Source organism: Chlorocebus sabaeus, chromosome 17, assembly GCF_047675955.1.
Source record: "Chlorocebus sabaeus isolate Y175 chromosome 17, mChlSab1.0.hap1, whole genome shotgun sequence".
In the NCBI taxonomy this organism is placed as follows: domain Eukaryota; kingdom Metazoa; phylum Chordata; class Mammalia; order Primates; family Cercopithecidae; genus Chlorocebus; species Chlorocebus sabaeus.
In genome coordinates, this window is record NC_132920.1 from 27,586,962 (window position 1) to 27,599,495 (window position 12,534).

A 12,534-nucleotide genomic window follows, 5' to 3' on the forward strand; every position below is an offset into this window, starting at 1 on the left:
CCCAGCCTAAACACTGGGAGACTGCACTTCTGTCATGGAGAAAAGGCCTTCCCATGACTCTCCTGCCTTCACATTTCAAAAATATTGCCTTTTTGTTTAGAATTCCCCCCTTATTACAGAAAAAACCAGTAAGGAGAATATAAAGTGAGATGAAATGTGGAGCTGACTCAGAAAAGAAACTGACCTACATTCTAAACTCTTAACCAAGGAAAATTTTGATCATGTCAAAAGTATAGTAAACAGAAATGCCATTCTTTATAGTGGTGAGACATTAAAGGTGAGAGGAAAACATGAAGCATAATCAAGTTACATCTTAGAGGAGCTTCATAAGACAGGTGTGAAAGTCGGGAGAAGTGTGGAGTACTTTGGTCTACCTAGGACAAATGTAAAGGAAAGTAATTAGTAGAAAAATTCCATCTGCCAGCATGGCATGTGGATTAGCAGGGAATGATCCAGACCTCATTTCTAACTGGTGGGAAGAGGTGATGTAAATTGGTTCTTATTTCTTTCCTTCTTCTTTCTCCATTTTAATCTCAACACCTTTAGGTCATTTTGTGCAAATTAGGCCTAAAGTGGAGGTAGCAAGAAAGCACATTCCCAGCATTCATGTTACAAAAGAAAAATTGAAAGAGAATGCCACCTGGATTACATGCTAGTCACTGAGCATCCTACCAGGAGGCCTGAAAATTGTGGTGTAACCTGTAAAACGTGCAGTGATATTTCAGTAGAGGTTGATAGGACTTTTACTTTAAATAATACTTGGTTTTCTAGACAATAACTTACTCAACAGGGGATCCTCAGCGTTGAAATTGAGTCCGGATAAGTGAAATACGCACAATAAAACTCCCGTTTTGTGTATTTGACGTTTGTAACATAAAATTCTTGGTAGCAGATAATATTGGAAATATCATAAGGCCACAATGTATCTACTGCATAAATTAAGAAGCATTTATGAAAGGCTTTAGGTTAAAGCTAACTGAACATTTCAAAACTAGGGATAAACGAACGTCAGTTGTTTAGGAAGTGTGGGTATCTCTGAAAAGAGTCTTTAGGGTGTGGGTCAGGAAGAACCTGGTGGAGTTCCAAGTGGACGAACCAGAGAGGAGCTGACTTGGAGCTCGTGTACTTGGTGACGGCCTTGGTGCTCTCGGACACCGCGTGCGTGACAGGCGAACAGCCATCTGGATCTCCCTGGAGGTGATGGTCGAACGCTTGTAATGCGCCAGGCGGGAAGCCTCGCCAGCGAAACGCTCGAAGATGTCATAACGAAGGTGTTCAAGATCCCCATTGCTTTGGAAGAGATGCCGGTGTTGGTGGACCTGCTTCAGCACCTTGTACAAGTACACGGTGCAGCTCTCCTTGCGGCTGCGCTTTCGCTTCTTGTCTTAGTAATAGCCTCCTTGGAACCCTTTTTCAGGGCTGGGGCTGACTTGGTGGGGTCAGGCGTGCTGTAATTTAACTGCAGAAAAGGTACGAAGAATAGGAAAAAGCGGCCGGGCGCGGCAGCGCGAGCCCGTAATTCCAGTAGTTTGGGAGGCGGAGGCGGAGATGGGCGGATCACTTGAGGTCAGGAGTTCCAGAGCAGCCTGAACAAAATGGCGAAACCATGCCTCTCCAAAAACATGTAAAAAATTAGCTGGGCGTGTGATGCACGCCTGTAATCCCAGTTACTGGGGAGGCTCAGGGAGGAGGATCGCTTCAGCCAGGAAAGAGGTTGCGGTGAGCCACGATCGCGCCGCTACGTTCCAACCTGGGGGCAAAGCCAGACCCTGTCTCAAGGAAAAAAAAAAAAAAAGTGGCCGGGCGCGGTGGCTCACGCCTGTAATCCCAGCACTTTGGGAGGCCGAGGCAGGCGGATCGCCTAAGATCAGGGGTTCGAGAGCAGCATGACCAATTTGGTGAAACCCCGTCTCTACTAAAAATTACAAAAATTAGCCGGGCTGTGGTGGCTGGCGCTTGTAATCTCAGTTACTCAGGAGGCCGAGGCAGGAGAATCACTTGAACCCAGGAGCGGACGTTGCAGTGAGCCGGGATGGCACCACTGCACTCCAGCCTGGGCGGCAGAGGGAGACCATGTCTTTAAAAAAAAGAAGAAGAAAAAGCTGTGCGTTGTAACGTCCTATTCACGAATTATTATGCAAATGAGGTGATTAATACATTAGTGTGTGGGACTGGTGGCGATTCTAGATGACGTCATATGCATTTTTGTCCAATCCAAAGAAGCGTGTTTCATAACAGCGATTCCATTGGTTTAAATAAAACTGTAATTTGAGCCAATGGCACAGGTTTATTTTCGCGCCCAGTATTGACTATAAGTAGTGGAGTTCTGGCAAAGTTCTCTAGTCTCTTCTCAGTCTGTCTATTAATCGTTTCTTCGTCATGTCGGGACGCGGCAAGCAGGGAGGCAAAGCTCGCGCCAAGGCCAAGACTCGCTCTTCTCGGGCTGGTCTCCAGTTTCCCGTGGGCAGAGTGCACCGGCTGCTCCGCAAGGGCAACTATGCTGAGCGTGTCGGTGCCGGCGCCCCAGTGTATCTTGCGGCGGTGCTGGAGTACCTGACCGCCGAGATCCTGGAGCTGGCGGGCAACGCCGCCCGCGACAACAAGAAGACTCGCATCATCCCGCGTCACCTGCAGCTGGCCATCCGTAACGACGAGGAGCTCAACAAGCTGCTGGGCAAAGTGACCATCGCTCAGGGTGGTGTCCTGCCCAACATTCAGGCCGTGCTACTGCCCAAGAAGACCGAGAGTCATCACAAGGCCAAGGGCAAATAATGTCTCCATAGCGTCACTTTCCAATACAACGGCTCTTTTCAGAGCCACTTACTATTTCTGCGGGAGAGCTGGGCCACTGGTTAAACATTCGGAACGTTTATTGTGAAAAGAAAAGCATTTTTCATCTAAAGCTTAGTAATGACTTTAGGGACAACCTTACAGGATTCAGGTGACTTGTTTAAGTCAGAATGTGAACAAGTCATTTAATACAGGGCTTACAAGAGTGTTCGCTGTGTTTATTCATCGCGTGTTATATGTACTAGAGACAATAAGAAAAAAATCCAGGGCCAGGCGCAGTGGCTCACGCCTGTAATCCCAGCACTTTTGGAAGCTGAGGCGGGAAGATCGCTGAAGCTCATGAATTCAAGATCTGCCTGGGCATCATAGCCGATAGAAAAATTAGCCGGGCGGCGTGGTGCATCATACCTTTAGTCCTAGCACTTCAGAGGCTGAAGTGAGACAATCGTTTGAGTCGGAGAGGATGAGGCTGCAGTGATCCGAGCCCGCGCCACTGCACGCCAGCCTGAGTGACAGAGCGAGACTCTGACTCGGGTAAAGAAAAAAAGGAATCCAGTACAGAATGATAGTCACATCAAATTGGCTGTATCAATGCCGAACACAGTAACGCCGAAGTAGCTGGCGCCTAAGTGGCTTAAACGCGGAGAAACCACGTACTGACGACGGAACAAAAGTGACCAATCAGATTATAGAGCGGGGCTTTTAAAATTTAAGAAGCTTCTTTGTAGCTAGGCGTCAGACAAAAAGTTTGACACCAACTTCTTAAACCAACTGCTGGAACTCATGCCTTGCGTTTCTCGATGAAGATAGAGGGAGGAAAACTGCCTGCCTGATCTAACACGTTGTGCACAGCAATTTTTTTAGAGATCTCTGGGTGGCTCTGAAAAGAGCCTTTGGGGCTTTGTTGCGGTTTTCACACGCCAGCTTCCTACTTCTTTTTGGCAGCCGCCTTCTTGGCCTTTGCAGCTTTAGGTTTTGCTGCTTTGGGCTTAGCGGCTTTGGGCTTTGCCGCTTTCGGCTTAACTGCCTTAGGCTTGGCAGGACTCTTGGTTGCCTTTTTCGGTTTGGCTGCGGCCTTGGCCTTCTTAGGGCTCTTCGCCACTTTTTTGACGCCAGCTGCCGCGGGTTTCTTCGCCTTCTTCGGCGTCTTCTTCACTGCCTTTTTCGCCCCTGCAGCCTTCTTGGGCTTCTTAGGCGTGGCCCCCGCGGGCTTCTTAGCTTTAGCGGCGCCTGCCTTCTTGGCTTTGGGCTTAGCTTCCCCGGAGGCCGCCTTCTTGTTGAGTTTAAAGGAGCCAGAAGCACCAGTGCCCTTGGTCTGCACCAGGGTGCCCTTGCTCACCAAGCTCTTGAGGCCCAGCTTGATGCGGCTGTTATTCTTCTCCACGTCGTAGCCACCGGCCGCTAAGGCCTTCTTAAGGGCTGCCAAAGAAAGGCCATTACGCTCCTTAGAAGCAGCCACAGCCTTGGTGATCAGCTCTGAGACTGGGGGTCCAGTCGCTTTGCGCTTAGCCGCGCCAGCGCCGGCCGCTTTCTTAGTTGCCTTCTTCTTAGCGGGAGATTTCTCCACAGGCGCTGGGGTGGCTGTTTCGGCAGGAGCGGTTTCCGACATGGTGGTAAGAAACTGCTAGAAGAGAATAAGCTCAAAATCCAAAGAGCAAGTTTTGCATTGCTGCTATGCTCAGGCCCCGGGCTTATATAAGCCGGCGCTGCCCTGTGATTGGTGGAGCGTCCAATCCGCCGCCCTCTGGCCGCCGCCGCTCCCCGTTGGACTCCCAAATTGTGTTTGTTAGTCCTCAAAATTTGATTAAATGCTTAAAACAACGGTACAGAATTTGGCACTTTGAAGCTCCAAAGGAGGAAAACAGCCTCCAGGTTCACATACTTGTTTGTGTTTTCACGAATCTCGTGCAATTGATGAAAGATATTTTTAAAAATCCCTTCTGCTTTTCACAAGAATCCAATGGGCTGAGGGCATCATGTTAGTTAGTAGCGTGTCGCGATAAATTTCTATTAAGTATCCGGAGAAAGTTATTTTTTAAAATTTTCCCATGAGTTCACGCTTTGATTTCTGCAAGAGAAAAGACACTGGGTTCCTTGGTTTGGGCATGAACTTTGTTTCTAACTGTAGCAAGTAACACAGGCACGGGACAGCTGGTTGCCTACAGCCCCAACTTAACCACACAGACTTGACTTTACAAACTGGTTCTGTGTCCTAGGAGTTTCCATGTGCTGATGTCTTTACAGAATGGGATTTTGCAGCTTGGAAAAGTTCCACGGTCAGAGTGACTTCTTCTGCATTGCAGCACCAGTAATTCAAGTCGCTTTGACTTAAGAATCCAACTACCCAGATTCAAATTCAAACTTAAATGTGTTATGTTTCTAATTGAAGTGTTTTCCCTTTTTAGTTCCTGGGCAAATCCATTAAAAAGGGGAAGAAAAATAATATAGATAATTCAGTTTAGAGAAAATTCAAACCTGCAGAAAATTATTCAAGAGCACCCTGTCATCCTCAAATACACAAACTGTTTAGGGGACCCAGGATTCTGTTAGGTTTTCAAAATGTTCTTACTGCTCCCCCTGAATCTCCACCCACATTTAACAAGCTGCACCATCAGGAGTACTCTCTTCTATAAGCAGCCAGGATACATCAATATGGGTATTTTTGTGTGTTTAAATGGTAATATTTTAGAAGAATATCTGGCTATTGACTGAAAAGGTTGGATTGGATATTGAGCGACTTCAGGTTATAGACGTTCAGAGGAACTCAGGAAAACACAGGCAAATACACTGAGGTTGAAATAAATGGTGAAGTTTACAATTTATAAGATGTGGAGGGGATTGGACAGGATGCCTGGATGATAAAAATGATCAAATAATGATTTGGATTCCTAATGAAATCACCAGTCACTTATTTCTCACCCTTGAAATGCTGTGCAAGAAAATTTAAAGTAGCCAACACATTTCATCTTCTCTCTAAGAACTCCTGGAGAGGTTGGCAGACTATGGCCAAATCTGGACAATGGCTTGTTTCTGTATGGCCCTCAAGCTAAGAAGTGCCTTTACGTTTTAACAATATTGTTTAAAACAAAAACAAAAACAAAGGCTGGGCATGGTGGTTCATGTCCATAATCTCAGCACTGGGGAAGACCGGGATAGGAGGGTTGCTTGATTTCAGGAGTTCAAGACCAGCCTGGGCAACGTGGTGAAACCTTATCTCTACTAAAAATACAAAAAATATTGCTGGGTGTGGTGGTGCATGCCTGTAGTCTCAGCTACTTGGGAGACTGAGGTGGGAGGATCACTTGAATTCAGGGTGTCAAGGCTGCAGTGAGCGGTGAGCACCACTGCACTCCAGCCTGGGCGATGGAGAAAGATGCTGTCTCGAACAAGCAAACAAACTAAAAACTAAAAAGAATGTGTGACAGAGACTATATATGGCCTTTAAACTCCAAACTATTTATTATCTAGCCGTTTTGCTGTGTTATAAATTTATCCACAGAGACACAGATATTGTATAGGCCTCTTACCAAACAATGCAAATTGAGAACTAAAGAAAAGGAGATCTTCACAAGAAAATGTTCAAACCAAGCACTTTCTGCTGTTCCAAACACAAAACTTAGAAGGTCCAGGAGAAAAAAACCCCAAAACTCCATGCGTAGTGGGAGCAGGGGTGTAACAATAAGGGCTGACACTCATTCAACATTTACTACCTGCCAGGAAGTAATCTTAAATATGTTCTACAGGTTTCTATTAATTTGCCACATTTACAGCTATACAGCATGAGGCCTAGACAGAGAATGAATAACTTGCCAAAGGTTATACAGCTATAAAGTGGCAGCTCTAAATTTTAAACCTAGAAACATGGCCTCAGCTCCATTATGGAGGGAAAATCCTTGAAGAGGTGAGAAGAGAACTATCTTTGAAGCTTGGAAGAGGCAGTGTCAAGTTGTTCCTACACCTAGCAGACAGCCACTAAAAGAGCTCTAAGTTAATTGTGGGAAGAGGCTTCTGGCCCCATGGATCAAAAGTGGTTTGTTGTTGTTGTTGTTGTTGTTTTTCTGAATCAAATCTTAAGTTTCTGAAAACTGTATATGCATATCCAACCCTTTAAATGTGAGGACTTTTTTGCTCATCTGTGGTGATGGATATCACAAAAATTATGCACAGACCTTTTCTTCTTTCTTTCCCTTCCTCCCTTTTATTTATTTATTTATTTGTTTGTTTGTTTGTTTATTTATTTTGAGATGGGGTCTCACTCTGTCACCCAGGCTGGCGTACAGTGGCCTGATCTCGGCTCACTGCAACCTCAGCCTCCCGAGGAGCTGGGATATTTTTGAGATGGAGTCTAGCTCTGTAGCCCAGGCTGGAGTGCAATGGTGCGATCTTGGGTTCAAGCGATTCTCCTGCCTCAGCCTCCCAAGGAGCCGTGATTACAGGCGCCCACCACTATGCCCAGCTAATTTTTTGTATTTTTAGTAGAGACGGGGTTTCACCATGTTGGCCAGGCTGGTCTGACCTCGAGATTCACCCACCTCCCTCCTTCCTTCCTTCCTTCCTTCCTTCCTTCCTTCCTTCCTTCCTTTTCTTTTCTTTCATCAATTATCCTTAGTGATCCTGTATTTTATGTGTGACCCAACACAACTCTTCTGCTTCCAATGTGGCCCAGGGAAGCCAAAGGGCTGGACACCACTGCATGCCTCTTTGCAAGAGTGAATCCAATATGAGAAAGAAGGGAAGGCACAGATACATGGCTGAGCTGGCTGAGAGCACTCGGGAGAACAACTGCCTTCACATCTCTGCCAAACTCTAAACAGCTGAAAATACTGGACAAGTTTGGTTAGAAACCAGGAAGAGCTTTAAATACCACTTGAAGTTGAATACTCAGACTGATTATCTCGAAAAAACCAAACCAAACCAAACCAAACAAAACAAAACAAAAAACAACAACAAAAAAAACACCTCATGAAAATCCAACTCCACAATCTATGACAAACATATTGTGAAATGACAGGAAAATACTTTTTAAGGTCCACTTACAGAGCTAGAAGTTCATTTCACAGATGACAGCATGCGGTAGGTTAAAGTATCCCTCTTCAGAGGCCCACTACCTAACACATGGCTTGCTAAACATTACATTGAAACAGAACAAAAGTGTTGAGCTTTTGGTCAAAACTGTTACTTGCGTGGGGTACAAATGGCAACTTTGTTACATGCATATGCTCCATGGTGGTCAAGTTACATGGGGTATAGGAGAGCTAAATAGCTTACGTTGTACCAATTAAGTAACCTATCATTCATTCTTTCGTCCCTTCTGAGTCCTGATTGTCTATTGTTCCACTCTCATGTGTACAGTTTTTAGAGCCTGATTTTTGGTTTTTGGTTTTTTTTTTTTTTTTTTTTGAGAGGGAGTCTGGCTCTGTAGCCCAGGCTGGAGGATAATGGCGCGATCTCGGCTCACTGCAACCTCCGCCTCCCAGGTTCAAGCAATGCTCCTGCCTCAGCCTCCGGAGTAGCAGGAACTACAGGCGCGTGCCACCCTCCCGGCAATTTTTTTTTTCAGTAGACGGTTTCATCGTGTTAGCCAGGATAGTCTCGATGTACTAACCTTGTGATCTGGCCGCCTCGGCCTCACAAGAGCCTGTGTACACTCACTATATTACTCGTTCCCTTCCTTAGGGGCAGATAGACAAGCAGGAAACACATTCCTCAAAGAACAGGAATACTTTTCAAAAGTTAAACTTCATCTGCACAATTGTCCCTATGACATGTCTTTTTTGAATGGTAATCCTCATCGGTAGGAGCAGGTTCTGTATGTGGAATTGATTTAGCATACCAACAGCCTGTGACCTAACTCCTGCATTACAGTGCGTTGAGCCACGACTACATTTTGTCCACAACTTGTAACTAACATCGATTTAAGATACGTCTCAAAATCTACAGCTTCCTTTCGGTGACAATTGAGGGGCTCTGAAAAGAGCCTTTTGGGGTTGGACAGACTTTTTGGGATGATAGAAAAACATTTATGCCCTCTCCCCTCGGATGCGGCGCGCAAGCTGGATGTCTTTGGGCATAATAGTGACGCGCTTGGCGTGAATGGCGCACAGGTTGGTGTCCTCAAATAGCCCCACCAGGTAGGCCTCGCAAGCCTCTTGCAGCGCCATCACTGCCGAGCTCTGGAAGCGCAGGTCGGTCTTAAAGTCCTGTGCGATCTCCCGTACCAAGCGCTGAAAAGGTAGCTTCCGGATTAGCAGCTCAGTGGACTTCTGGTAGCGGCGGATCTCGCGCAGAGCCACGGTGCCGGGGCGGTAGCGGTGGGGCTTCTTGACTCCACCGGTGGCCGGAGCACTCTTGCGAGCCGCCTTGGTGGCCAGCTGCTTACGCGGCGCTTTGCCGCCGGTGGACTTGCGAGCTGTCTGCTTTGTCCGTGCCATTGCTAAGTAGGCCTAACTACTCAACACAAATGAGAGAAAAAAAACTGATCATCCCTGTATTTATAGCTGCCCTCGCGTTCTGATTGGACAGTAGACTGTGGCATGCCACGTCTCACACACGGAATTGGCTCCCAGTTTAATCTGCCAGTGAAAGGGAGACATTCCGCCTCAGCTTTGGGTCAAGAAACGTAAAATGGTTTTGATAGCTAAAGAAAAACAAAAACGGAAACAAAAAATCCCCCTAAACTCTAGGAATTTTCGTGCATCAAAATCCTGTTTAAATGTAAGCTTGAAAAATCTAAACTTGCCTTGCACTATTTGAATTATGTGGTGTCATTATTGGTTTGACAAAAAGTTAAGGAACGTGAAGGAAAAGTGAAACTAGAGTAAATTTTTAAGTGGAGGCATTGAAGGGGACATGAAACTCGAGCGTTGTAGGTATGCCAGTATTTCTCAAATTTAAACGTACTTAAGAATGTTTTAGAAGTTGGCCGACTTTTTCTGTAAAGGGCGATATTGAGGCATTTTGAGCGTTGCGGACCAGTGTCATAGTTACACAGCCCTTGCATTCATAGCGGGAAAGTAATCGACACAAGGTAAATGAGACCGGATGTTCCACTGTGACTTGCAAAAACCGGAGGCGTTATAAATTTGGCCGTCTATCAGAGAATACGACACTTTTAACCACTAAGTAATGCTGAAAGGGGCACCGAACCGCAATAAACCTTAGAGACTGCTTATGTAGAATCGCTAATTTGCCAAAACTGCCATACGTTTAGATGTTCTTAGGAAATTAAGGCTCTAGTCTACAGCTCTTTCACAGATTTCATGGGTGGCCCTGAGAAGGGCCTTTGAGGAATGGGATAAGTAAGGAAAACACTCAGCCGCCAAAGCCATAGAGGGTGCGACCCTGGCGCTTGAGCGCGTAAACCACGTCCATGGCCGTGACTGTCTTGCGTTTGGCATGTTCCGTGTAGGTAACTGCATCGCGGATCACATTCTCCAAAAACACCTTAAGAACTCCGCGCGTCTCCTCGTATATAAGGCCTGAGATGCGTTTAACGCCTCCACGCCGTGCCAGGCGTCGGATGGCTGGCTTGGTGATGCCCTGAATATTGTCGCGCAGGACTTTGCGGTGGCGCTTAGCGCCTCCTTTGCCCAGACCCTTCCCACCTTTGACGCGCCCAGACATATCTTGTACTAAGTAAAATGCAACACAGCGAGTCTCGCAGCAGTACTTATAAATATAGTGATAAATCGGACCTGATTGAGAACTGTCCACACCAGCTGCATCCGGTCAGTCAATCGCAGACCTTGCGCCCTGCCAACGACTTCAGGAAAAAAATGGAAAGGGCGGTGCTTAAACTCCAGATTCTGAAAATGATGCCCAATTAAAAGTTACTCAGCTCATCTTGCCCTTCCACAGTGTTTTAGGTTGACCGCCGCTGCAACGGCATTCCTTTGGCTGGATCGTTGCAGCCTATTTTTCCTGTCACCTCTTAGCATCGATTGCTCTAGTGCTTTGTGGCTGCTGGAATCAAGTGGCGCCATCTCTAGAGGGGTAATCACAGTCGTTTCGGGCAGTTGTGAAATCGTGTGTAGAAACTGCTTCCGTACAATCTCGAAGTGATCAGCCTGTGGAGTGGCTGACTGCAAAAGACTACACCTGATGATAGCTCCAAGGTGGGATTCCTCACCTTTCCCAAATTTGGTTCTCTATTCTTTTCCTTACCTTTTATTCTTTCTGTAGCTGTCCTTTCTGTTCGTTTACCTCCCTCGCCGACCACATTTTTGGGGCAAGAACTGATTTCCTATTTTTTTTTCCCTCATTCCACCTAGAAACATTTCAGGAAGCTGTTTGAGAAAGAAAGGTGGCTTTTACCCTCTAGTTCCTTTGAGTGGTGAAGATGCCGCTTGAGCTCCCTCCTGTTCCTCTTTTCTGTTGAACTAGGAAATCAGCTGTGCCCGGAAACCCTGTCTTTTACATTTACAAATAAAATGCAGGAGGGAAAGACCAAGGATGACTTTATCCCAAGAAAAAGAGTTTCAAATGGCTGGACTCTGTGGCTTACGCCTGTAATCCCAGCCCTTAGGGAGGCCGATGCAGATGGACCACGAAGTCAGGACTTCGAGACCAGCCTGGCTGAGATGGCGAAACCCCTTTTCTACTAAAAATAAAGAAAATTGGCCAGGCGTGGTGGAGGGCGCCCGTAACCCCACCTACTCGGGAGGTTGAGGCAGGAGAATCGCTTGAACCCGGGAGGCGGAGGTTGCAGTGAGCCAAGACCTCACTACTGCACTCCATGCACTCCAGCCTGGGCGACAGAGTGAGAGTCCATCTCAAAAAAACAAAAAGCAAAACAAAACAAAAAAACAGTTTCATGTTGGGTGACCTTCCTGACCTAGGCTGGCCCTGCCTTGCCCTGCCTTCCAGCTATCAGATTCCGTTTCTCAGTAATGTTTACCTTTTATATTTCAAAAGTGTTAGATTATTTATGCCTTTAACAAACATGTAATTTTATTCTAAAAGTCAGTCTCTCCAAGTATATTATGAACTATTCTGTGATTACTGTATGTGCAAAAATTACATACTTATGTTGTATCAGTTAATCAATTTCTCGCTGAGCTAGGCTGGCCTCTTCCCCACCACCCCCCCCCCCCCCGCCTTTTTTTTTTTTTTTTTAACAGAGTTTTGCTCTTGTCCCCCCAGGCTGGAGTGCAATGGCGCGTTCTCTGCACACTGCAATCTCTGCCTCCCGGGTTCAAGCGATTCTGCAGCCTTAGCCTCCTAAGTAGCTGGGATTAAAGGCACCCGCCACCACGTTCAGCTAATTTTTGTATTTTTAGTACAGGCGGAGTTTCGCCGTGTTGGCCAGGCTGGTCTCAAACTCCTGACCTCAGGTGATCCGCCCACCTCGGCCTCCCAAAGTGCTGGGATTACAGGCATGAGCCACCATGCCGGGCCTTTTTCCCTCTCTTTTAACAATGGAACCTAAGTGCTTAAACTTGAAGGTTTAAACCCTGTATCTCATGTGGCGCATTAATCTCAGCAATCCTCTTTTCCAACTACAGAAAAACTAGGCAGCATTTTGGACCATAAAACAAGGTACTGAATATGTTATTTTATAATTAATTTTTTCAAGATGAAATCTAGAAGCACTGAAAACCCTTATAAGTGCTCCTTTATCTGGTGAAGGAAACTGTAGAATAAGAAACTTTTATTTTACTCTGTTAGGCTTTGTAGTTGGGCCCTACAAATTAAATTGACAAAAGACAGATTAACAGGGAAAAAGATTTATTGCTGTATATATGC

General features: G+C 46.1%; 4 protein-coding genes and 1 pseudogene across 4 annotated transcripts; 1 reads left to right on the forward strand and 4 right to left on the reverse strand.

Moving 5' to 3' along the window:
• Positions 1-872: 872 nt before the first annotated feature.
• Positions 873-2,197, reverse strand: LOC103222331 (histone H2B type 1-M-like; annotated as a pseudogene).
• A 131-nt stretch (positions 2,198-2,328) lies between these two features.
• HIST1H2AL (histone cluster 1, H2al) lies at positions 2,329-4,428 on the forward strand. The gene has a single exon (XM_073005748.1). It carries the CDS (start codon positions 2,380-2,382, stop codon positions 2,770-2,772), a length of 393 nt encoding a protein of 130 aa, XP_072861849.1. The 5' UTR covers positions 2,329-2,379; the 3' UTR covers positions 2,773-4,428.
• On the reverse strand, positions 3,719-4,464 carry H1-5 (H1.5 linker histone, cluster member). Its single transcript, XM_007973405.3, has one exon. The coding sequence runs from the start codon at positions 4,397-4,399 to the stop codon at positions 3,719-3,721; it is 681 nt and encodes a 226-aa protein (XP_007971596.1). The 5' UTR covers positions 4,400-4,464.
• Positions 4,465-8,156: 3,692 nt separating this feature from the next.
• On the reverse strand, positions 8,157-9,268 carry LOC119626717 (histone H3.1). Its single transcript, XM_038005623.2, has one exon. The coding sequence runs from the start codon at positions 9,219-9,221 to the stop codon at positions 8,811-8,813; it is 411 nt and encodes a 136-aa protein (XP_037861551.1). The 5' UTR covers positions 9,222-9,268; the 3' UTR covers positions 8,157-8,810.
• A 753-nt stretch (positions 9,269-10,021) lies between these two features.
• LOC103221945 (histone H4-like) lies at positions 10,022-10,437 on the reverse strand. The gene has a single exon (XM_007973407.3). It carries the CDS (start codon positions 10,411-10,413, stop codon positions 10,102-10,104), a length of 312 nt encoding a protein of 103 aa, XP_007971598.3. The 5' UTR covers positions 10,414-10,437; the 3' UTR covers positions 10,022-10,101.
• Between the last annotated feature and the right edge of the window lie 2,097 nt (positions 10,438-12,534).

Bases quoted from the DNA above. Each gene is read 5' to 3' on its own strand.
- HIST1H2AL (XM_073005748.1), top strand. From the start codon at position 2,380: ATGTCGGGACGCGGCAAGCAGGGAGGCAAAGCTCGCGCCAAGGCCAAG.
- H1-5 (XM_007973405.3), bottom strand. From the start codon at position 4,399: ATGTCGGAAACCGCTCCTGCCGAAACAGCCACCCCAGCGCCTGTGGAG.
- LOC119626717 (XM_038005623.2), bottom strand. From the start codon at position 9,221: ATGGCACGGACAAAGCAGACAGCTCGCAAGTCCACCGGCGGCAAAGCG.
- LOC103221945 (XM_007973407.3), bottom strand. From the start codon at position 10,413: ATGTCTGGGCGCGTCAAAGGTGGGAAGGGTCTGGGCAAAGGAGGCGCT.